The sequence below is a fragment of the Hemitrygon akajei genome, chromosome 17, assembly GCF_048418815.1.
Source record: "Hemitrygon akajei chromosome 17, sHemAka1.3, whole genome shotgun sequence".
Lineage (NCBI taxonomy): Eukaryota > Metazoa > Chordata > Chondrichthyes > Myliobatiformes > Dasyatidae > Hemitrygon > Hemitrygon akajei.
In genome coordinates, this window is record NC_133140.1 from 58,496,936 (window position 1) to 58,524,039 (window position 27,104).

Genomic DNA, 27,104 nt, shown 5'->3' on the forward strand with positions numbered 1-27,104 from the left:
AGCATTGAGCAAACAGATGAGCCATTTTTTTTTGCTGTAAGTACAGTTGATGCATAGACTTGCATTTGTGCTGGTGTGAGGGATCAGCAGAGATTCCTCTGCAGAGGAAGCAATTGGTATTGCATTAATATTGAACGAATTGATTACCAGCTAAGAGACGAATAGTTGGTTCTTTGCCTCACATTTTTCCAGATTATTTTACTTTACTTGACTGTTAGATTATATATCCTACTTGTTTAACAATTTTATCAGAATATCTGTTTTATAGTGTATCCTCTTCATAGTTTTTCACATCTATAAGCTCTTTCATCTACAAAATTGAAAATGCTTATTCAAGTGCATATTTTAAAAAGGAATAACCAAACATTGATCTCAGGCTACACCTCTAAACGCCATCCAGTCTGAAAATGGGTGTCTACCAGTGCTCTTTGACATCTGCCTTTATGCCAGTTTCATGTCCGTCCCGTTTTGACTGTTCACTTCCATTTGTTTGATTTGACTATAGTGTGATACTTTACAAAAAAAACTCTGAAATCCATGTGGGTGGCAATTCTTTCAATAACATTCTCATCTAAAATTCAGCCAGTTAGTCAAATACAATTTTCCTTTAACAAATCCCTACTGGGTTTCCCTTATCAGCTCAGAGTTAATCAAAATTTTTATTTTTAACCATGATTTAAGTATTTCCTCATAATTTAAGCTGTCTGACGTTCCATTGTTTGGCAAAGGTTTGTCAAACAATGGAACAGAATGTTGTACTTGCCATTTCCCATTCTCCAGCAACTCTCTGTTTCCAGGGAGATTGGAAGATTATGACAAGCCCTTTGGCAATTTCAATCATATTTGATTATTTTGAAACTGCACACTAAACCATTTTGTCTACTTACTAAAGAAAGCAATGATTAATTCTACAATCACTGTTTCAGAAATAAGAGTGGATTGTTTTACTTTTAGCGTTGTAATTACATTTTTTGATAATGTATGGAAAAGGTTGGGCTAATAACTTGTTAGCCCATGCACAGTGGGAGTATTTCTTAAAATGTTCTACAATTAAAACTCTACTTTTATATATTTTTGACATGAGAGGGTGTGACTAACAATTTGTTTAGGATCTCAGATAAGATGATGATCAAGATACTCTATTTCTTTAAGTTCTAATACTTTGCATTTACTGTGTACGTAAGACCGTAAGACATAGGAGCAGAATTAGGCCATTCAGCCCATTGAGTCTGCTCCACAATTCCATCATGGCTGATCCCTGATCACACTCAACCCCATACACCTGCCTTCTCACCATATCCTTTGATGTCCTGACCAATCAGGAAACGATCAACTTCCACCTTAAATATACCCACTGACTTGGCCTTCAACACAGTCTGTGGCAGAGCATTCCACAGATTCACAGATTCAAAAAATTATCCTTACCACTGTTCTAAAAGGTCACCCCTCAACATCCTCTCCACATCCACTCTATCTAGTCCTTTCAACATGTGGTAAGTTTCAATGAGATCCTCGCACATTCTTCTAAATTCCAGTGAGTACAGGCCCAAAGATGCCATATGTTAATCCCTTTGCTCCCAGAATCATCCGGTAAGATGGCAGCACATTCGATCGCAGTGGCTTCTATCGGGTGAACCAAAGGTGTTATTGTCCTTTTAAAATGTATTTCTTTTTACAATCACAAGAGCCCGCTGGGCATTAAGAACTTAAAGATACTGCAGGTCTACCACATCAGTGAGTTGCTTGTTAATGGAGCTGGACTTGGTGTATATAGTGCTGCTGCACAAGTCAGAAAGGTCTTTATTCCTACTGCCAAAGTGAATACCCTCCACTATATTCCATCTGCCACTTCTTTACCCATTCTTCCAATCTGTCTAAGTCCTTCTGCGGAATCCCTGCTTCCTCAACACGACCTGCCCTTCTCTTATCTTTGTCTCATCCACAGACTTGGCCACAAAGCCATCAATTCTGTCATCCAAATTATTAACATATAATGGGAAAAGAAGTGGTCTCAACACCGACCTTACGGAACACCACTAGAAATCAGCAGCCTACAAGAAAAGCCCCCCTTTATTCCAATTCGTTGCCTCCTGCCAGTCATCCAATCTTCTAGTCATGATAGTATCTTTCCTGTAATACCATGGGGTCTTATTTTTCTAAGCAGCCTTGTGTGGCGCCTTGTCAAAGGCCTTCTGAAAATCCAAGAAAAAAAATCTACTGAGTCTCCTTTATCTATACTTGTTATTTCCTCAAAGTATTCCAACAGATTTGTCAGGCAAGATGTCCCTTTAAGGAAACCATGCTGACTTTGGACTATTTATTATGACCCTCCAAGTATACTGAAACCTTATCCTTAATCATGGATTCAAGCATCTGTCCAACCACTGAAGTCAAGCTAACTGGCTTATAATTTCCTTTTTACTGCCTCCCTCTTGTTAAAGAGTGGAGTAAAATTTGCAATTTTCCAATGCTCCTGAACCATTTCAGAATCTAGTGATTCCTGAAAGTTCATGTCTAATGCCTCAACAATCTCTTGAGATACCTCTTTCAGAACCTTTGGATGTAGCCCATTTGATCCAGCTGATCTCTCCACCTTCAGACCTTTCATTTTCCAAGCGTCTTCTCCTTAGTAATAGCAATTACACTCACTCTAGCATACTGCCGCTGCCTTCCACAGTGAAGACTGATGCAAAATATTTAAGTTCACCGCCTTTTCTTTGTCTCCCATAGCTACCCCTTCAGCATAATTTCCATTAGTCTGATATCCATTCTCACCTCTCTTTTTCTCTTTATATGTCTGAAGAAGCTTTTTGTATAAATGCATGGAAACACAATTTAGTTTGGACTTCAACTTATTCTAATTCTGGGTGGCAGAAGCCACCATTATATGATTTGAAGTTACCTTCTATATAAAAATGATTTTATCAACTAGTTGCCTTGTATGTAAATTGCTGATGGAAATATTTAATACATTAATTATATAATTTGCCATTTTTCTGACAGCTGGTGCTTTCTTGAAAGCCCAAAGATTCAAAAGGCAACTTGAATCCCTGCTCTTTGCTAATCTATTCAAAGACCTGAGAAGGCATTATCATACTAAATCTTCTATTGAAAGCCCTTTTCTAATAACCGGAAGAAGACTTGTGACAGCTTAGCATAATTTCATTTCAAATTCTGATATTTTAATAGATTTATCCCAATAATTGTTTCTTTTTTGGAAGAACTATTGTTTTCTCAGCATTTCTCCAATGGGCAAGCAACATTCTTAATAAACTAACTTCTTTGAAATTTTTTGATCAATTTTCAGCATTCCATCTATGTTCCCAGAGTCTCCACGTTGGCTTCTTGCAACCGGACGGATTGGGAAGTGTAAACAAATACTACGAGGCATAGCGATTGGTAATGGTATCAATGTGGAAGATGAAATATACACACGATGCACTGTATTTAATGGTATGTAATTGATGTGGGAATAGCTGTTAAGTTCATCTGTGTGTTTAGTGACAGTCAGCAAAAAGTCAGTTACTCTATCAAGTTTGTTTCTTTGCTGGAATTCATGTCACTTTTCCCATACAACCTCTTTTGGACAAGTTTAGTACATAACTCGGTGTACTTAGCAACCCAATTGCTTGCCATCCTCACATCCAGTATTCAATCCTGGACTGATGCCTTTAATGGACATATTTGCACACTTACCCTTTCAAGGACAACTGTAGTTAATAATTGAGTAATATGTTTTTCAAGATTTAATTTGAAAACCATGGTCAAGTAAAATGATCATTCCACAAAAACAGAGCTGAAACTCTGGAGTTTGGCTGATTACACTTCAAAGGAGAACCTTAGTGCCTGTAGTTGAAAGATACTAAAGCTCTGCATAAATGGTGGAAGGTGAGCACCACCCCACATACTGCCCTTTCATCTGCATTGTCATGCACCTTCACCTGATCTGTGGTTGTCACATTGGCTTCCCAAACCAGAATGGAAGGAAGTCGTCAATCCTAAAGCACTATCTAAGGGAAAATGTAGTCACCTAAATTTAGGAGATCATATGCAATGCTTTTATTCAGTTCTTTGAAAGGTCTGCTTTATCTGTGATAAAGATTTAAGGGTAAGCTGAAAATGAAATACTCAACTAATACATCAAAGTTGTTCCTCCCCTGAAATGCTCATAACTTTTTCCATGCAATCTCTTGTGGATATGTTCAGCATAATTAATTTGATTATGCACCCTCATATTCACTATTCAGTCTTAGAAGAAAGCCTATCATAGGCACGGGCAGTTGAGTCACATGCAGTTTCTGATTTTGATATTTTATAACTTAAATATAGTGATCTTTCTGCATAATTGCAGAAGGAATGAATAGAAACACTTGAGCTTAGTTAACTGCATTTCAAATTAATTCCTGTCTGTAAGGTATTATAGAAACTTTTAGACACAAGCTTCAACATAAATGATTTTTTAAAATATTTCTACAATCATTTTAAAGCTACCAGTACCACTCCTAACAATTAAAACACATTTTCTTTAAAGATCTGTTCTTCGGTAAAAATAAATTGCTGTGCAATTCTTCCAGCCGTAAATTCAAAATCCAAAGCCTAGAATGTAAGATCTTTAGAGGAAGAAAATAAGTTGATGATCTGGTATGCTGACAATTTTGTTCGAAGTTTTTTATGAAGAACGTTGTAAAACTTGACCGATTTATAGCATATATATTATGCCCTTAAATATACTTGATATGATTGAGACCTTTGCCTTCCCTCCCTCATCCCAAAATTCCTCCAGAGATGGACTCTCTGTTTGAAGAGGTTACACGTGTCCGTTCATATACATACTGTGATCTGACCACTGCACGAACTATTTGGAAGAACATCTTTATATTAGGGTTCACCACGTAAGTGAAGTTATTCAGTAAGGTCTTCTATTTTTTTTCCAGAAATTGCTTACCATAGTATCTTGGGTACAAATTGATCAGACTCCAGTTTCATATATATAGCATCTTTTCATTACTGAGAAGGAGGTCAAAACACCAGGCAGTTTAGTCAAATTAATGAAAAGCCAGGGGAACAAATAGAAGGATAAATGGCCAAATAGGTAGATTATGAATTGTAAAACTATATTACTCTCTTTTTAAAAAAAATTGGAAGTACACAATTGCCCTTGAGTTTTAGGAAAGAAATTCTAGAGTAGGTGGAAATGTGAAAATTCTAATTCAAGATAAGACAGTACTGTGAGTGCAGATGGAGCTGCTTGTTAAAATTCAGGGTTGGTGACACAAGAGGATGATTTTGCTTTTGTCTGCCAAGTGTTCAGGACATAAGAAATAGAAGCAGGACTTTGCCGTTTAGCCCTTGTACCTAATCCATGATAGTATCCAAACAGCACAATATGTTTGAGCTTAGCTTAGTTTCCATTGAACATGCATCATCCAATGGAATGCAATTTTGCTCTTAAGCTAAGATGGTTGGAATTGGAAGATATGACTGTTATGCCGTCAGTCAGCAGCTGTTCTTCAATTGAGAATTGGACTACATTGAACTTTGGAAATTCATGAAGGTAGCAAAGGTGACCTAAACGCATCCTGGTATCTTTGAATACTCTATCAAACTTTTTATGGTGACTTTTATGAAGTTATTTACAATTCTTGAAGCTATGAGGGATTGCCACCGAATGCTGATGTCAACTTAAACCAATACAAAAAAAATTGTTCTATAGTACCTATGTTGATTCTAGCTCCTTATCAACGTTAACAATTTCACTCTCACTTCCCTTGTCCGTAATTGTGTGTGTTGCTTGTTCCAGCTGTGTACCCCTTTTGCCAATCAACTTTCCAGATCTTAGCTTCCTCCCTCCCCCTCCTGTCTTCTATCATTTCGGATCTCCCCCTCCCCCTCCCACTTTCAAATCTCTTACTATCTCTTCTGACGAAGGATCTTGGCCCAAAATGTCGACTGTACTTCTTCCTATAGGTGCTCCCTGGCCTGCTGCGTTCCACCAGCATTTTGTGTGTGTTGCTTGAATTTCCAGCATCTACAGATTTCCTCATGTTTCCGTATTCTCTATTCCTCTTTTACTATTTTTTTGTTCTAATTGTTAAATGACCACTTTCTGTGAATGGTGTAAGGAGTATAGCGAAAGCTTCCCCCCGCCCCCCCAATTCTCTGCTATTAGTGTTTTAAATTTCTTGATAGCTTTGACAGTTAAAGATGGATGCAAATGATCAGAGGAAAAGTAGTGAAAATAAATAATTTAAAATAAATAGTTTTAAATACTGCAGCATGAAATGTTAAGAAAATGGACAAATTTTAGAATTTCAGATTATTGATAGCTGAAACCAAGTAAATAATCATTAACCTAAAAAAAGGAGCTGAGTCAATTTGCAGATATTTGCAGTTTTAGCAATCTTGTAGCTTTCTAGCCAAATGGACACTTCCAAAGTTGCATTATATATAAATTCTCGTCTGTTGAAATGCCCATGCCATATACTGTATCTCTTTGCTCCCATTCATCATACTATGGTCTCTTGAATTTTTCCTTGGTTTGTAACACTCAAAATAGTGAAGATTGACATTTTAATGTGGAGATCAAAAGTGGTGTTTGCAAAGTTCCCCCAGTTAGATCTCATTAATTAACAAAATATTAACTGGTTTACTGCTTTCTGTCCTCTGTAGATGATGCCATGTAACCTATTAATACAAAGCTGTCATGACACTTCTGTTTTAAAAATGCATTTAATCACTTCATTACCTAGGTTTTACTTCCAACTTTTCTTTAAATTTCCTTTTATTAATTAAAATAATTGAGTACACTCTTTCTTGTTGATTTTGGTCTACAAGTGTGCTTTTGGCAATTTATATGAAATTTTTGATTTGGTGTATGCAAAGAAAATGCTTATTTATTGTCTAATCTGTTTGTTTATCTTCTTGCATTTACTTTTTAATTAGGTTCATTGGCAGTGGAATCCAGCATTGTTTTTCCCAAAGTCTTGTTGATTATATCCCGTGGTTCTACTTGAGCTATTTTGTCATTGCTGGCACTGAAGGAGTGGCCCTCGTTTTCTTATATTTCACCGTCAACAAGTTTGGCCGACGGGGCATTTTACTCTTCTCAACTATCTTTACTGGACTGTCTTCACTATTGTTACTTGCTCTGGTACAATGTAAGTGTGAATGGTTTCTACTTTTGCACTGGGGGAGAAGTACTGTCATTACTGAGCTAATGATTCATTGCCAAAGAATGAAGTATGGAAGCACAGTAATTTAGTTTCTGAACTAGCAAGCAGGGTTCTGGACCACTGATCTAGAAATACAAGTTTGATTTCCACTGCGGCAGTTGGGAAAATGAAATGGACAGAAGGTGTTGGAATGTCATTTAAAATTAGGTTTACTAATATCCTTAAGGGAGAGAAGTCAGCCATTCTTAACCTATATGGAAACGTGACTGGACCTACAAATATGTTTGATTCTCAACTGACTGCTCAGTTTGGAGTGGCAAATGAATTAACTGTTTGACAGTGAAAGATGACTTTGGAATAGCAGTAAGATTCCACTGAAAATGCACTGATAATTTTCATCAATGCTGCTAAACATGAACTATTTTAAATCATAGAGAAAAAGTAAACATTTTTGAAAATGATCTGAATCGAAAAGCTTGAAAATGATTCTTGATTTATGTCAAAGCTGCTGTCAGTAAATAGTTGTGAAAGAAGTTGTTGCTTAGATTGGACTAAAGACATACTCTGCAGTGCTACAAATATCTTTTCTAAGTGTTAACCATGTTCGATTCTATTGATTAAATTGTCTTTGCCTACATGGCCATTGGTAACTTAATTCAGTCTCTGAAGTGGGCACAACCATGTCTTGTATTCCATTTGGTAAATATATTGCATGACAGATTATTGATCTCTTTATAGATACCAATTGGTTACTAAAGTTTAGGTCCATCAGTAAGGGAATATTGGCAAGGGTATTTGTTCTTAATCTGTTCTGTGGTAGTCGATGGAAAATGCATATGGTGAATATTGCTTATGGCCATATGACCTGCCTGCAAGGAAGGTAAAATTGATAATTAAAGGACAAATAACGATTTTAACACAGATTTGAAACAATTGCATTATGAAGGTCAAATAATGGTATAAAAATGTTAATTGTTCCTTAATCTTAAATAGATGAGATTTTAAAAAAGCATAAACTTATTAAAATCTGTATGTTAACTTTCAAATCATTCCATCTACCAACATTTTTCAGTCTCCAGTCATTTCATATATTTTTGTTTTTTTTAAATAAAATAGATCGAATACCACAATTATTGATGTTATGTTCCATCTGCTATATCCTTACCCATTTGTTTAGCCTATCCAAATCCTGTGAAAGCCTTTGTATCCTCTTCAAACTTCACACTGCCACTATGTCCCATATCATCATCAATCTTGAATATGATGCACTGAATTCCCTCATTTAAGTCAATGATATACTGTAGATTGTGAAAAGCTGGCATTCAAAACTGAACTCTAATCACCTCACTGGTCATATCCTTCTAACTCCAAAATGGCCTGGTTGTTCAAAGTTATATATTTTGTTTAATAATCTCTTGTTGTAGTACATTATTAAAGACTCCATAAAAGTCCAATTCGGTGACATCAACTAGTTTGCCTCGCTCTTTTGGTAACAGTCCTGGAAGTTCCAATTGATACAGGACTGAAGCTGTTAGTTGTAGTGGTTAGCACAATGCTTTACAGTACCAGGGACCTGGGTTCAATTCCTGCTGCTGTCTGTAAGAAGTTCGTACATTCTCCCCTGCGACCACGTGGGTTTCCTCCAGGTGCTTTGGTTTCCTCCCACAGTCCAAAGATGTACTGATTGATAGGATAATTGGTTGCTATAAATTGTCCCCTGATAGGGCTAGGCATGGACTTGCTCGGTGGTGTGGCTTGAGGAGACAAAAGGGCATATTCTGCATTGTATCTTGACAAGTTAAATCAGATTAAATTATATTTGAATGCATGCAGTATACAGAATAAGGTACGTGATCTTGTAGCGCAGTTAGAGATTGGTAGGTATGATGTTGTGGGCATCACTGAGTTTCTGGGAGCAATTTGGAAGATGTATTATAGATACATCCCAAAGATGAAGAAGTATTTTAAAGGGAGGATGAGCTAACTATGGCTGACAAGAGAAGTCAAAGAGAGCATACAAGCAAGAGATAGTATATAATATAGTGTAAATTAATGGGAAGTTAGAGGAGTGGAAGCTTCTTAAAAACTAACAGAAGGGAACTGAAAAAGCCTTAAGGAGAGAATAGATGAAATATGAAGTGAACCACGCCAGTAATATAAGAGGATACAAGAAGTTTTTCAGATACAGTATATAAAGAGTAAATGAGAGGCAAGAGTGGATATTGGACTGCTGAAAAATGATGCTGGAGTGGTAGTAATAGGAGACAAAGAAATGGACGAACTTAAGTACTTTATCAGTCTTCACTGTAGAAAATACTAGCAGCATGTCAGAAATTTGAGTGTGTAGGGAGCAGAAGTGTAGTTGCTTTTACTAAGGAGAATCTGAAAGGTCCAAACATAGTTAAGTCACATGGAGCAGATGGATGACAGCCCAGGGTTCTGAAAGCAGTAGCTCAAGTGATTGTGATAAACTTACAAGAATCACCAGATTCTCCACTGGCTCTGGAGGACTGGAAAATTGAAAATGTCATTCCACTCTTTAAGAAGGGAGAGAGGCAGAGGAAAGGAAATTACAAGCCAGTTAGTTCAGTGGCTGGGAAGTTGTTTGGAGTCCATTATTAAGGGTGAGGCTTCGGGGTACTTGGAGCAACATGATAAAATAGGTCAAAGTCAGTATGGTTTCCTTAAGGGGAAATCTTGCCTGACAAATCTGTTGGAATTCTTTGAGGAAATAACAAGCAAGGTAGACAAAAGAGAGTCAGTGGATGTTGTTTACTTGGATTTTCAGAGGGCCTTTGATAAGATACCACATATGAGGCTGCTTAACAAGGTAAGAACCCGTGGTATTACACGCAAGATACTAGCATGGATAGAAGATTGGCAGACTGGCAAGAGGCAAAGAGTGGGAATAAAAGGGGTCTTTACTAGTTCAAAGCTGGTGACTAGTGGTGCTTCACAAGGGTTGGTGTTGGGACTGCTTTTCATGTTACATGTCAATAAACTAGATTACAGAATTGATGGTTTTGTGGCCAGATTTGCAGACGATACGAAGATAGGTGGAGGGGTATGTAATGTTGAAGAAGCAGGCAGTCTGCATAAGGACTTAGATTTTGAGAATGGGCAAAGAAATGGCAGATGCAATATAGTGTAGGGAAGTGTATGGTCATGCACTTTGGTAGAAGGAGTAAGGACATAGTCTATTCTAAACGGGGAAAATTCAGAAATCAGGGGTGCAAAGGGAGTTGGGAGTCCTCAATGTTAACTTGGAGATGGTAAGGAAGGCACGTGCAATGTTAGCATTCATTTTAAGAGGAATACAATACAGAAGCAAGGATGTAGTGCTGGGGGTTTATAAGGTATTTATCAGACTGTACTTGAAGTATTGTGAGCAGCTTTGGGCCCCTTATCTAAGAAAAGGTATGGTGACATTGGAGATGTTCACAAGAATGGTTCTGAGAATGGAAGGGTTAACATGAAGAGCATTTGATGGCTTTTGGCCTGTATTCACTGGAGTTTAAAAGAGTGAGGGGTGATCTCATTGCAACCTATCAAGTTTTGGAAGGCCTAGATAGAGTGGATGTTTCTTAAAGTACCCGAGTCTCTGACCCATGGGCACTTCCTCAGAATAGAAAGACGTCACTTTAGAACACAGATCAGAAGGAATTTCTTTAGACCGGGTAGTGAATTTGTGGAATTCATTGTCACTGCTGGCTGTGGAGGCCAAATCATTGGATATATTTAAAACAGAAGTTGATAGGTTTTTGGTTAGTCTGGGTGTCAAAGGTTCTGGGGAAAAGTCAAGAGAATGGGGTTGAAAGGGATTATAATTCAGCCATAATGGAATGAAGGAATAGGCTTTATGGGGCCAAATGGGCTAGTTCTGCTCCTATGTCTTATGATTTATCAAACATGATATCCCTTTCATAATTCCTGTTGATTCTGCTTAAGTGCCCAGCTATCAATTCCTTAACATTACATTTCAGTATTTTCCCTACTATTGAAGTTAAACTAATCTACATCTCCCCAGTTTCTATTTCCCTCTCAAACAACTAAGATTGCAATTTACTATTGCAATTTGTGGGTAATATTTAGAAATATCCATGATAATCACCTTAAATCCTAGGATGCAAGTTGTTATGTACTAGGGATGTATCATTTTTAGGTGCCATTCAGTTCTCCATGATCAGATTTTAATTAATAATTTCTTTGTGGTCATTTACTCTAGATCACAGGATTTCCACTATCTTAATCTGTGGAATCAGATATGAAATATTTATTTATTTTTTCTGGTATTTGCCGAATACAAGTCCTTATCTCAATATGTAGCTGAGTTGTGTTAGCTTCTGTTTATTTTTTATAAACATTTATCTGGAGAAGTTCTTGGTTTTTTTTGGATTTTTGTCTGCAGTTGTATTCTTCTTTCCCCTTCCTTGGCCCTCCTTTGCAGAAATATGAAATTTTCTGGCTTACTACTTTTTTTTTGGGGGGGGGGGAATGCTATAAGTCTTCTCCTTCGATCTTATACCAGTTTAATTTTTTTCTCAATAGCCGCCATATAAATCATGTGATAACTTTTTAATATTATCCATTATTTATTGTAACTATTGCATATTCAACCCTCATGCCTTTGTAATTTATTCTATTTAGATTTAATGCCCAGATTTAAGATTGAACAAAATCATGCTTAGTCTTTTCACTAAAGCTAACATTTTTGCAGCTCAGGATTGGAGATGCAGTTATTATTGGTGCTCAGTAAGTTTTTCTGTTGGTAACTTTTCAGGAATAGGGGCAATTGAAGGTGATGAAGAGTCATTACTTGAACTCCTGTTACCTGTCTTGTGAAAGGAGGAATGTTGTTGGGTAGGGAGTTCCAGGATCTTGGAGCACGTGTGATGATAAAAGTACAGCAGTATCTTTTTAAGTTATGGTGGCATGTGACTTGGCAGGACTTGAAGATGATGGACTGCCCATATATGTACTGTCTAGACAAGGGTACAGTTTACAATTGGGATACTGATGAAATAGCCTTTGTGAGTAGCTGCAGTTTATTTTATAGATACTGCACAACACTTTGCTGATACCAGTCAGGATAGATGTGTCGGGTGGTGGATGATGTTAAGGTTCTTGGATCTGCACTCACCTAGGGAAATGTGGAGTATTCCTTGTTGCTGCGCAATGATCAACACCATAAAGCCTTTTCATCATTGAAAAGATGTAAATCAGGACATCATTGACTTGTGTCTTTTCAATGATGGAAAGGGTTTATGGTGTTGATCATCATGCAGCAATCAATCTTTGACCTTACAATGATTAGTTCTACCCCATTTGACCTCTTGATCAACTGATGTTCTTGTGGTCTTGCCAGTGTTAAATCCAGTTACTGTCAAGGGTAGATGGTGGATGCTGAAATTAGAGATGGTCATTGCTTGGCATTGAAGTGTGTAATTTATGCACCACCTATAAGCCTATGTCTGCTCAGCCGTTGTCTAGACCTTGCTGCATTTGCTGAGGATTTACAAATGAAATGGAGCACTGCACAGTCATTACAAAACTATTTCCATTCTATCATTTTGATGGGGGCAGATAAAGGTGCATAGGTTTGGGACACTGTCCTGCAGTAATGTTTTGGAACTTGGATGGTTGACCACTATCAACCACAACCATTTTTTTCCTTTTTATGAGGTATTCTGTGATTAGAATGATTTTTCCCCTTGATGCCTATTAAATTTAGTTTTATTGGAGATTTCTTGATTCCGTACATGGTCAGATTTGCCCTGATGTAAGGACAGTCACTTTTGTCCTGGCTTTGGTTTTCAACTCTTCGATCCGTTTTTTTGCCCTTCGATATTATAAAGTTGAGAGCTGAATGCACCTGGTAAAACCCATGGCTGGGCTTTGGTGAGTTAGTGCTACTTGCTTTCATGTTGTGTCTACTTCCACTGAGTATTTTGGGCTGACAAAATCCTACCTTTTGTAAACAGGTCAAATCTGGACCATATTCTGTATTGTTGGGTAGCTCCCAGGTTGTATCACTTTAGGAACAGATTGGCTTGGCACTTATCTAGTTCTGAAATGTGGATCTTTGATGCTGTAGCTGGGAATTTGTGTGGTCTCTTAGCTTTGCTGTATCAAATTGGTTGAAGATTGGTATCTCAGATGAGAGTGATCTCAGAAAGAAGCCAAGATGGATCATCCACTTTTTGGCTAAACATGGTTGCATGTGCTTTGGCTTTATATGTTGTAAGGGTTCTGCCATCACTGAAGATGTGAGCTTTTTGGAGCCTCAGCCCTCTGTTGTTTAATTGTTCTTTGCTGTCTATGGCTAGATGAGGTAGGGCTGAGGACCTTTGATCTGATCCATTTGGTTGTGAGATCACTTAGTTGTCTGCTACATTTGTATCCATCTTGTGCTAGAGTTTCACCTCACTTTAGGTACACCCAGAATGCTTTTCTGTAGAACAGAATAAATTGCCTAGCCTGGTTGTAAAGATGGATTGAAGATGATAAGGTTGCAAATTGCATATCATGTTTCTGATGGTCCACAATGCTATCAGTAGCATATGTGATTTGAAATCTTAGATATGCCCAGTTTTTAGCTGTTAGATCTGCTATGAGTCTTTACCATTTAAACACAATTTTATTGCCATTCAACATGATGGTAGAAGGTCAGAAGGTGGTACTTTGTTGTCATGATCAAATACGTCTGCCACAGAGAGACTGTTGAGGATGAAGCCGAGTAGGTTTATTCCTCATGTTGATTAGAGCCATAAAGCCGTGCAGCATAATTTGATTATACTTAATGGTGGATATTAAGTCTTCCACTCAATAATTTTTGTAGCTGTGTTCAGACTGCAGATGCTGGAATCTGAAGTAAAAAAAAAAATGAGCTGCCAGACTCTTAAGTTCAATTGAAAGGTCTACTTCCAATCAAGATGCTAACAGTCCATTTTCCTCCACAAATAATCCACTAAGTTCCTCCAGCAACTTTTTTTCTTTTCTAGATTTTATTCAAATTGGGTAACAAATTCATCAGCTGGGGGAGGATAGTTGGTGTTAATTTATTGTAAGTTTCTGTGCATGTATTTTACTTAGCGCCTTGAGACTTCATGGGTCAAAAATTAATGAGCAGCAACTCCTAACATCTACAGAGCCCTGTGCTCCCCTAATTTGGCAAAGGACATCTTGAGTGGTTGTGAATCAAGCACATTGTCTGTGGAGTCTGATTTTTGAATGTAATAACATCAGGCTGTGGCTAAAGTAGCCTGTGGGATTGTTCTTCAAATTTAAGTACCAGATCCCTTGTGTTTGTAAAAATGACATCTACTGGATCAGGAATCACTTTACCATTCCAAGATCAATGGCAGATGTTACGTCTAATTTTCCTTTAATTCCTTAACAAAGCAGAAATGGTACAATCAAGTGGCTCCTAAAAGTATTTATGTGTGGAACTCTAATTGTACACAAGCCAGAGGTGATAAAGGGGATGGTTGGAGATACTTGGGAGATAAAAGAATGTGAGAAATCTAGTTAAAATACATAGTACTCTTAACTTTGACAGGGAAGATATGGAAAAGCAGTAACCATTAGTTAACACAAGATTCTGGAAATGCTAGAAATCCAGCATAGCGTGCGCATACAAATATGCTTGAGGAATTTCGCAGGTCAGGCAGCATCTATGAAAAGGAATAAAGACTTGACATTTCAGGCCGAGAATCTTCATCCGGCCTATTCGTTAGTTTATGAATGGAGGACATAGTATATGAAGTTGGTTAAGATGGAGGTAGGAAATTCATTCATTTGGTTAGTGGGTGTTCAAAAACCCGAGTACATTCAGAAGCAATTGCAGTAGATCTTTGGGCACTGAGTTATATGGGGATTTGTCCGGGAAAGTTTTAGGAAATAAAAAAAAAACATCCAGGACTCAATTCCATGGTGGTGCAAGCCTTCTATCCTGTCTTTTTCCTTGAGTATTTGTTCTTAATTCCTTCTTTCATCTGAGATACAGAGATTGTAGTGTTTAATACAGAGCATGCAAGAGTAAAACTTAGTAATAACATATTACCAATTCTATTTTAAATCTACATGTATAAATTTTCTCAGCTACTATTTGTCAGAAATTATTTGATCTAATGTATAATACTAACAAGTGTGTTTTATTTTCAGACTTGCATAAAGCTGTTCATCTGGCTCTTTCCATCCTAGGCCTTGTATCAGCTTTTTCTGTTAGTATATTGAGTATATTTTTTGCTAGTGAGGTGGTCCCAACAGTTGTTAGGTATGTATAAAATTTTGCAATGTTAATTTTATAATGGTTTCTTATATTGTCTAAGTTATGAACTTTCTCAATCACGTAACTAAATGTGAGACCCTGAATTTGTATGAATTTGCTCCAACATAATAATTCATTTCAGCGTGGCAAATACTTGGAAAGTCACAATAAAAATGTGTAAGTAATTTGCATGATCTTTAGCGGAATATTTTAAATTAATTCTGAAAGCTATTTATTTTTTAATGATGCTGTAGATCTTAATTCTTAAGAATATGAAAACTATTGCAACATACTATTTTCTTGTGTTCTTGCTGTCCCTCTTTATGGGAAAATTGGAGACGTCCAAGTATTGGAAACATAGAAAACCTACAGCACAATACAGGCTCTTTGGCCCATCAGGCTGTGCCGAACATATCCTTACCTGAGAAATTACCTAGGGTTACCCATAGCCCTCTATTTTTCTGAGCTCCATATACTTGTCCAGGAGTCTATCGTATCTGCCTCCACCACCGTCACTGGCAGTCCGTTCCTTGCACTTACCGCTCTCTGCGTGTTTTTTTTTTAAAAAACAACAACAAACTTACCCCTGATATTTCCTCTGTACCTACTTCCAAGCACTTTAAAACTGTGCCCTCTCGTGCTAGCCATTTCAGCTCTGGGAAAAAGCCTCTGACTATCCATATAATCAATGCCTCTCATCATCATCTTATTAGAGCAGATATCTGGGCCAGTATATACACTAGTAATTCAGAGACAGAAGTCCAAAGGGGGGCATAATTATAAAGTGATTGGAGGAGAATATAGGAGGGAAGTCAGTGTTTTTTTTTACAGCGTAGTGGATGTGTGGAATGCACTGCCAAGGAGGTGATTGATGTCATGTATTTAATATTTCAGTAATACTGTAAATATATTTAATCATTCTTTATTTACATAATTTGTTACAGGTTATATAAGAAACATGTGAATGGCATAGGTCATAACATCACCACATCATATGTGCATGCCTCAGTAAAGTAAAATGAAGTAGGCATGTTATCCCTGGTTCCTGTGTTTTTCTTTTCATTAGTTTTTGGAGTTAGAAAACAAAACAGTGGCATTGAGGAAGTTTTAAATAGAACTCAGGACCTGTTGAAGCACAACATGTTTTATTTGCAAGGGGAGATGGCTGTCAGAGTTTTTTTTTAAAAAAAGAAGCAAAAAATGAACAAAATTTGCGAGTTAATAAACAGTGAGTACTAAATGATGATAAATGGATGGATATATCAGAAACAGTGTTTGAGTGCACTACAAATAATTGGATATTGTATACTGAATGGATTGAGCAGTATTTTGAAGCAAATGAGATAGCCAAAGAAAAACAAATGCCATTGCTACTGAGTGTAATAGGAGGAGAAGTGTACAGTTTGCTTAGAGGTTTGACTAACCAACAAAAATGAGCTTTTCTGATATTGTGAAAGTAATGCAAGAACCTTTGTTGATTGCAGAAAACCTTAGGTTTTGTAAGTGGAATCAAAAGGAAGGGGAGCCCATTTCAGCATACACAGCTGAATTAACGAGACTGTCCGAGCATTGTTGGTCCAGTAACGGGCTTAATGATACATGGAGATTTTGTTTAGTTTATGGAATCTTACAAGAAAGCATTTAAAAATGGTTCATAACCAAAGCACAACTCCTATTTAAAAGAGCAGCTGAAATCACTGTATCAATGGAAACCTCAGCCAGGGACGTAATTGAGTTGCAGTCAGCAATGAAAGTGAGTGAACAAAATTGCAATGTCTAAACAAAAATCTGCCTGGCTGAACAAATTGTGTTACCTCATTGTGGCAGGGACTTGCATACACCAGAACAGTGCAAGTTTAAAGGTGAAACTTGGCAGAAAATGCAACAAAGTAGGACACATAAAAGAGTATGTCAGACAGACAAAAAGGGACTGCACAGGGAAGGGAAAAAGATAAAAAGTCAAATTGCAGTTTCAAAAATCTGCATGTCGATGAAGAATCTGATAATGATGAGAGTAACACAGGTCTAGGTAGCATTAAGATTTACAATATGGAAACTAGCAAGAGACGAGCAATACTCAGCTTACACCAGAAGCGAATAGCAAATTAATTAAAATGGAATTGGACACTGGCTCGGCTGTTTCGGTCATTCTACAAAATGAGTTTGAATGGCATTTCAAAGATACTGAACTGAAGCCTACAAATACCCAGCTAAGAACTTATACTGGAGAAAAGATACCTCATATGGGAGCAACATTCGTAACAGTGAAATGCAACAACCAACAAACCACACTGTGGTAAAATCAGAAGGACCAGCGTTGTTGGGCAGTGATTGGCTAAGACAACTCCAACTTGATTGGAAATCCAGCCACAATTTGCATGCTACATCCCCTGCAATAGAATCAACTGAAAGCAAATCAAGAAAGGTACTGGATGATGCCAAAGCAATGTTCAAGAATGGAGTTGGAAAACCTAAGCATATTGAGGGTAAAATGGTGTTAAATGAAAATGCCACACCCAAGTTTTACAAAGCCCATCTGGTTCATTATACCATCTATGATAAAGTAGCTAGTGAGCTAGATTGCATGGAGGCTGAAGGAATTCTTTCCAAGGTTAAGTGGAGCCATGGGCAGTGCCAGTGGTCCCAGTAGCCAAGAAGGATGGACCTGTCAAGATCTGTGGTGATTCTAAGGTCACCATCAACTCAGTGTTGAAAGTAGATCAATACCCAATACCCAGGGTAGAGGATATCATTGCAGACATTTCTGGAGGGAAACACTTCAGCAAAGTGGACTTAGCTGAGGCCTACCTACAGATGGAGATGGAGCTGAGGCCTACCTACAGATGGAGATGGAAGAAGAGTCCAAAGTGTTTCTCACCGTAAACACTCACAAAGAGTCTGATCGCTATATAGGCTTAATTTTGGAGTAGCATCTGTACCTGCACTCTGGGAGAAAGGTACAGACTAGGTGCTGCAAGGCTGCCCAGACACTCGGTGTTACCTGGATGACATCATTGTTACCCGCTGGTTGACAAGGAACATCTCAAATGTCAAGACATTGTTAACACATAGCACACACCAGACATAGCACCCGTGACTTATGGCGAGGGTGCATACCATTGCAGACTTCAAAGCTAAACATAGTGGTGCTGCCAACATCGCGGCCTCTCTCCCAGATGAGCTCAATCACTTTTATGCTCAGTTCAATGTTGCTAACTCTGAGCCTGTGAGGAAAGCCACCACTACAACCTGTAACCTGGTCATCTCTGAGGCTGAGGTACACAAATGTTTCCAACGAGTGGACAGTCGCAAGGCTGCGGGACCGGATGGCATCCCAGGGCAAGTACTCTGGATATGGACAGCACAACTGGCAGGTGTGTTTACTGGCAGTTTTTACCTCTCCCTCTCCCTGTGAAGCCCTCCTGCTTCAAATTATCCAAAAAAGACCAAGGTAACATGCCGGAACGACTGGCATCCTGTCACACACACCTCAATATAAGCAAATACTTTGAGAGGCTGGTCAATGATTTCATCTGCAGCTTGCTACCACCTAAACTGGAACCCCTACAATTCGCCGACACAACTGATCAACAGACGACACAGTAGCCACTGCTCTACATACTGTCTTTGTACATCTGGAGAAGAAGGATGCTTATGTGAGAATGCTGTTCTTGGACTACAGTTCAGCATTCAACACCATAATTCCATCCAGGCTCAACAAGAAGCTTAGAGACCTCGGCCTTGACCCTGCTTTGTGCAGCTGGATCCTGGACTTCCTGTCAGATCACCGGCAGATGGTAAGGGTGGGCTCCCTCACCTCTAACTCTTAACGCAGGAGCCCCTCAGGGCTGTGTACTAAGTCCCCTCCTTTACTTCCTGTATACCCATGACTGTGTCGCCACCCACAGCTCTAATCTGCTAATTAAGTTTGCCAACAACACTACATTGATTGGCCTAATCTCAAACAATAACAAGGTGGCCTATAGGGAAGAAGTTATCTCTCTGACACAGTGGTGTCAAGAAAACAACCTCTTCCTCAATGTTGCAAAAGCAAAGGAGCTGGTTGTGGATTACAGGAGGAATGGAGACAGGCTAACCCCTATTGACATCAATGGATCTGGGGTTGAAAGGGTAAACAGCTTTAATCTGGTGAAGGCAGATGACTGAAGGAATTGGATCAGCCCATGATTAAATGGTGGAGCAGACTCGATGGGCCAAATGGCCAACTTCTGCTCCTATATCCTATGGTCTGAGTTCCTCAGCATCCACATCACAGAGGATCTCATGTGGACTGTACACACCAGTTGTGTGGTGAAAAAGGCATAACAGTGCCTCTTTCACCTCAGATGGCTGAGGAAGTTTGGTATGGGTCCCCAAATCCTAAGAACTTTCTACTTGGGCACAACTGAGAGCATCCTGACTGGCTGCATCACTGTCTGGGATGGGAACAGTACCTCCCTTAATTGCAGGATTCTGCAGAGAGAGTGGTGTGGACAGCCCAGTGCATCTGTAGTTGTGAACTTCCCATGATTTGATTGTATTTACAAAGTCAGGTGTGTGAAAAAGGCCCATAGGATTATTGGGGACCTTGGTCAGCCCAACCACAATGTATTCCAGCTGCTACCATTGGGGAAACAGTACCACAGCATAAAAGCCAGGACCAACAGGCTCTGGGACAGCTTCTTCCACCAGGCCATCAGACTGATTAACTTATTCTCTTAATACTGCAGAGAAAAGTTACGCATGGATCAACAGAGGCCTTGAGTCTAGGGTGTAAAACACTTCAACCAGTTTACCCTCATTACTGATTGAAAGTTGTTGTATCGTCCAAGCTGAGAACTGAAGTGTTGGAGGAGCGACATGCTAGTCATCTAGGTGTGGAAATTAAATCATTGGCTTGAAGCTTTGTCTGGTGGCTGGGAGAGATCAGCAGACTGAGTAGCTTTCTATGCACTGTTTGGGATGCCAGCACATCCAGAAGATGCCAAGAGCAATGCCTCTCCATCCCAGGGAATGGCCTGCATTGTGCTGACAGAGAATTCATATGGATTTTGTTATGGGCACAAATTTCTTAGTAGTGGATGTAGCTACAATGTGGTTGGAACTGTTCCCAATAGTCTGCACTACAATCCCACACGATGTTGATGTGTTCAGAAGCCTCTTCTGAAGGACTGGTGTTCCAGAACACTTAGTCAGTGACAATGGAACACAGTTTATTGCAGAACAGTTTGTTATTCCCGATAATGAATGGAATAAGACATATTACATCTGCATTGTACTTTTCCAACTGCAATAGCTTGGTGGCAAGGTTTGTTCAGAGTCTAAAGAATGCAATGTCAGCAGAACCCACTGCACTAACACTGAATGAGAAGCTTTCCAATTTCCTTCTTGCATCTTGCAGTGTGGCACAATCCTCAACCAACAGCTATGCTATTTTTGGGTCAGCTCTCAATTCCTCAATCCCAATCTCAGGAGTATGTAGGACACACAGCTGAATCAAATGAGGGCTTCTCAAACAAGGAGATTCGATATATCACTCCTGGACAAGCAGACCTGGTGAGGGACTACAAAAGTGATTAAAAGTGGGTTCTTGGAAAGATTAAGGACAACTGGACCACTCTGCTACACAGTGGAGATTGTGCCTTATGTCATCTGGAGATGACACATCAATCAGTTGAAGAGAGCAGCGTCAATTCTTAAGAGAAGTAAGGTGTCCAGAGCTGTCAGAACCACTTTCTGCAGTCCCAGAGTCAACTCCTATAACCACCACAGAGGCTCTGGAACCTGATATTCACAATAACAAGTCTCAACTACCAAGCAGAGTGATCCCCTTGTCAGGAAAGATGTTATTCTACAAGAGTAAGAAATCCTCCACAGTGATTAAATCTTTAGGTCTGAATGGGACAATTTAAAATTTATGCTGTCAATGTCTATATATAGTATTATACTATATTATATAGTATTCTGTGTTTAATTTGGATGCATTCCTTAATGGCAGGGAAGAGTGCAGTATATTTAATATTTGAGTAAAATGCCAATTTTATTGTTTGATTCTTTGTTTACATAATTCATTATGGGTTATATGTATGAAGTACATGAATGTTAGATGTCATTACGCGACCTTGTTATATATGTGCACCTTAAAAAAAGTATCTCTGGCTCCCGTGATTTTCTTTTAATTAGCTTTTGGAGTTTCAAAACTTAATAGTAGAGGAGATATATTGGGGCCATTTAAGAAACTCTTAGATAGGCACATGGATGATTTTTTTTTAAATGGAGGGCTATATAGGAGGGAAAGGTTGGATTATCTTCGAGTAGGTTAAAAGATTGTGGGCCTGTCCCATGCTGTTACATTCTCTATTTAAAATCTTTTAGTCTGTCAATTAAATTGTAGCAAATTGGAAGCACAAAAGCAAACATTTTGGAAATAGTGTGCCACAGGCCATCTTTTCCTTACTGTCACCTTTATTGGAATGTGCTGGCTTCCACATCCTGGATTCATAATTAGTTGTAATAGTAGATAAGAACCTCACTGAGCTGAAATTAGTTGTTGACTTGTTTGACAATATTGATATTGTGTTGATTGTAGACAGAATTTTCAACCTTTCAGTCCACTTACAGATGTTAGATTTTCTTATCTATAAGCAGACAGATGATCACTTTTCCCCAAATAACTATGTTTCATCTTTGACAAGTAGCATAAGTACTTTTAGCACTATTACTGTACCTGTAAATAATTTAAACCATTCTAGTCACAAACCATCACTTATCTGAGTAGTTACCAGGTTTAACTTCAACCTACTAGGTAAATGTCTCAGATTAAACTGCTGTTTATCCTCTTTTGTTTTTCTTGCATGGGCAACTGAATAATCAGTTCCTGTTAGCCATCGGTACCGGCCTTTCTACATGCCACATGTTAGTGTCCTTGTTTTAAAGTAGGCCTGTGATGCTGGCTTACAAAGTAAACAGTTTGGCAAGGTTTATATGAGTTGTAATTTGTCCTTCAACTCTCATAGCACTGACTAATATAATCCAAGGTTGTTCTCTAATAATTTTCCACAGCTGTATGTATTGCTTAAGTTTTCATGTTTAACTATTTTGGATCAGGAGAATAATCCCATAAAATGTGGGAATTTGATTTTAGAAACATAGAAAACCTACAGCACAATACAGACCCTTCAGCGCACAAAGCTGTGCTGAACATGTCCTTACTTAGAGCTACCTAGGCTTACCCATAGCCCTCTATTTTTCTAAGCTCCATGTATCCATCCAGGAGTCTCTTAAAAGACTCTATCGTTTCCACCTCCACTGTTGCCCCTGGCAGCCTATTCCACACACTCACCACTCTCTGCATAAAAAAAAAACTTACTCTGACATCTCTGTACCTACTTCCAAGCTCCTTAAAACTATGCCCTCTTGTGCTAGCCATTTCAGCCCTGGGAAAAAGCCTCTGACTATCCACAACATCAATGCCTCTCATTATCTTGTACACCTCTATCAGGTCACCACTCATCCTCCGTCACTCCAAGGAGAAAAGGCCGAGTTCACTCAACCTATTCTCATAAGGCATGCTCCCCAATCCAGACAACATTCTTGTAAATCTCCTCTGCATACTTTCTATGGTTTCCATGTCCTTCCTGTAGTGAGGCGACCAGAATTGAGCACAGTACTCCAAGTGGGGTCTGACCAGGGTCCTATATAGCTGCAACGTTACCTCTTGACTCTTAAACTAAATCCCACGATTGATGGCCAATGCACCATATGCCTTCTTAACCACAGAGTCAACCTGCATAGCAGCTTTGAGTGCCTTATGGACTCGGACCTCAAGATCCCTCTGATCCTCCACACTGCCAAGAGTCTTGCCATTAGTACTATATTCTGCCATCATATTTGACCTACCAAAATGAACCATCTCACATTTATCTGGGTTGAACTCCATCTGCCACTTCTCAGCCCAGTTTTGCCTCCTATATATGTCCCACTGTAACCTCTGACAGCCCTCCACACTATCCACAATACCCCCAACCTTTGTGTCATCAGCAAATTTACTAACCCATCCCTCCATTTCCTCATCCAGGTCATTTATAAAAATCACAAAGAGTAGTATCTGTAAAGCATTTTATGTGCCTTTATATGCAAATCTAAGTATTGTGCTAATGGGTTAATTTTCTTGAAAAATGTATTTTGTGGGAGAAGATTGTTGCACATATTTCCCAGACAAAGTTGGTGGAATGGTGTTAAGAGAAAGTATTAATAGATTTGTTGAAGTGAATATTGATTTTTTTTCAAATTTTGGAACTTCATAAAATTTAACTTCAGTGGTCCTGGGAACAAGTTTGAGTTAAACAGAAATGATTATTTCATCCAAAATGACCAATGTCAATATCTTAGCAGCTTTTTGTTTAGACATTAATTCTCAAAATTTACTTTATGTAATGTTGATTAATATTAATTGAAACAAAGGGCAGGTGGTTGAAATTTGAAATATTAACACGATGCTACAGATATTCAGTACTTCAGACAGCATCAGTGGGCAGAAAAATTAGGCTAACATTTTAGATTGAAACCTTACAATGACAGGCCATTAACCTGACTTTTTAAAATTTTGACTCTTCAAAAATGCTGCTTAACCCTCTAAATTGTTTTAGCATTTATTGTCATTTCAGCATCTATCGTTGGTTAGATTTGAACTGCACAATTATAATCTTTAGCACCCACAATTCAAGACACTGTACTGTTCACCCATAATTATAAGCATGGGTTATTAGTTTTCATACTATAACAATTCTGGGCCACTTTCTTTTAGGTTATTATATTGTCAAATTTACTAATTTTCCAAAATGATTAAAACCTATGTGTGTGTTGTGCTACCTGTATTTCATAAATTCATTTCTCTTTTTAAAATTGTGTTCACAGAGGTGCCACTTTAGGCCTCATCATGGCAACAGGCTATATTGGCAAAGCAACATCTCCAATAATGGATCTCCACAGTAAACATGGCTTCTTTCTTCGTCATGTAGTTTTTGCATCTTTTGCGGTGCTCTCGGTTTTGTGCATCATGTTGCTTCCAGAGAGCAAACGGAAACCACTACCAGAATCTTTAAAAGATGGTGAAAATCAGAGACGTCCTCCAATGTTACTGTCACAAAACAAGGATAGAGTTCCTTTGTTACATTCAAAACAGCACAGCAATTATAATCCAGAAAGCTATTCAAATCTTGTTACAGCTACTAAGAAAATGTTGGTCCATAACATTCCTATTCAGTCACAGGATCCCACAAATGTGATCAAGAAAACCAGAGAATCAGCAACCTAGCCTATCTTCATGGTGCTTGTTGAAATATAAAATACTTTGCTGTTGCATATCTGCACCACAGTAAACATTCATTTATCTGTTGCAGAATTTGTACATTTTAAGACATGGGAGTTTTGTAAACTGATTAATATGCTTGCTCAGTTTTTGAAGTTTAAATTTCAATCCCAAGGGTGTTTCTAAAGATGTATAATAACATGAAGAGATTGTAAATTGGGATCCAGGGCTAATACTATAAATATTAAATGCACTTTGGGTTGTGTACATCTTAGTCAATTATGTAAAAATAGAGTTGTAAATATTTACAATGAAGTTTTGATTATTGCACAGTTACTGACCCCCCCAACCCCACACCACAGTTCATCTAATTATAAGAGCTATTTTATATCAACCACAAGTACTTTGTTGCTAAATATGCAAACCATTTTAGTGTCTGGACCTGGGCTGACATGTTTGAAATTCTTTTGGTTTCCTGAAATTTAATTCCTTGTCCTCCTTGCTGTCATGTAATAAATGACCAATTCCTTAATAGGCATTTTTTTTTAATTGCAAACAGTTTTTTTTACTTACCTAATTGCTTATTGAAGACAACATGGAAAAGTATATCTAATTAGGTCTGATTTAGATTGGATTAATAATTAAAATTTGTAATGTAAATTTATCAAATTACCAGGCAAAAATGCAACCTATTGTAATTGTTTTTTGGATTTAAGTTTTTACTAGCTCAGTTTTCATGGTTAATTATGTTTCAAGATAGTCACTCCATATATGTTCTTGTTCAGCAGTTAATTGCCAGTGGAGTTAAGAGCTAGGATTCATAATTACAGGAATTCTTGTTATTTGTTAATTAACAGCTTATATTTTTAAAGTAATGCTCAATCAGGTGAAGAATCAAAAAAGAGATGTTACTTGAAAGTTTAAGTCAAATTGCATTAACCATCTTTCCAGTGTTTTTAATGTATATAACTGCTGCTTTTCTCTGCTGCCCAGGCAGTTAGGATTGATTGGATACTGGCCCTATTTTTCACATGGTACCAGAGCACTTCTAGACAATCAAATGTACACTCTCCAGCTAACAATTCTAGGGCAAGCACGCTCATTTGTTTGATATCTACAGAGAAACATTGAAATGTTTGGTTTATAGTTTGGGTTACTGAACAAATAGGTGCTAATGTTCCATTACAGCTTGAAAGAATCCCCTTCCTGTACTTTTAGCACAAGGGCAAAGTTTGCTGGTTGATGTACCATTCCTTTTTTGTTCACTTGCCTGTAAAATTCTGGTATAACAAAAGTGATCGGAAAACTGTGGTTTTGACTTCAATGTGACACAATAAAACCTACTAATTCAATTAAAACAATTTGTGAATTGCTTGAATAAAGGAACGTCTAGTGGAATATACAAGTTTGGTAATAAAATTAAAGTTGCAGAATAACTAAAAGAAATAAGTTGGTGGGCAAAATTATGGTAGATGATATTTAACATGGGCAAATGTTGGGTCACTTTGGACCTGATATGGATGTATTTTTTAAGTTGGAAACTGGGAAAGCAGTATAAGATGGGAGTGCAGGTATGATCATGTATTTTAAAAAGAACAGTGAGAGCTAATGATGACAGAGGAAAGTGCTAAAATGAATGGTATTTTTAATAGGATTCAAGTATAATACTTTTTTTTAATATCTTGGCTAGCTAACATACAGTATATTATAATAAAAGACCTCTGGTTAGACCTCATTAAAAATGCTGTTCTGGGCATCACACTTACAAGAAGTTTAACTGAATGTACTGGAGCTTTGCTCATTTACTTGTGAAGAATATTCCGTTATATTGGGATATTCTGCCCAAATGCTTAAACATTTTCATACCACCATAGCAAGTTTCCTATGATCCCATTCTAATTATAGAACACTCAATGATGTCTTAAAGGAAAAGACAGACTGATAATGCTTCTTCAAGAAATTCAGATGTGTTACCAAAAGGCCAGCTGGCCATAACCCCCAAAGATGCCTATTTGCAAATCATCACCAATAGATACAGCATACTACACATGGTATTTCTACAATATTAAAATTCTTCTTGACTGGTTTAACTATGTCTAGCAGGCATGGATGAAACCACATTACTCTGCTTATATAGCTGTCCTGCACTGTGGTTTATGGTTCAACATTTATGAAATGGCTTCATGGAAGGTAAAACAAGACATGAAAAGCCCTTTATTCATGTAAGCTTACCTCTTATTGGGTTTGATGTACCAACCTGGGAGTCCACAGACCGCTTGCTTAATCTTGTCTTGTCCATACTGCACCAACCGCCACCACTGGGCTATAAACGTGTAGGAGCAGTGTGTGGTTA

The 27,104-nt window shown here is 38.0% G+C and overlaps 1 protein-coding gene across 1 annotated transcript in view; it reads left to right on the forward strand.

The window, feature by feature from the left end:
* Positions 1-26,092, forward strand: part of slc22a31 (solute carrier family 22 member 31) — a 49,752-nt gene extending 23,660 nt beyond the window's left edge. The window contains exons 5-9 of the mRNA XM_073070222.1: positions 3,308-3,453; positions 4,784-4,892; positions 6,943-7,157; positions 15,336-15,447; positions 24,358-26,092. Coding sequence (XP_072926323.1) covers positions 3,308-3,453; positions 4,784-4,892; positions 6,943-7,157; positions 15,336-15,447; positions 24,358-24,757 — 982 coding nt within the window. The 3' untranslated portion in view covers positions 24,758-26,092. The remainder of the gene's footprint in view (positions 1-3,307; positions 3,454-4,783; positions 4,893-6,942; positions 7,158-15,335; positions 15,448-24,357) is intronic.
* Positions 26,093-27,104: the final 1,012 nt, after the last annotated feature.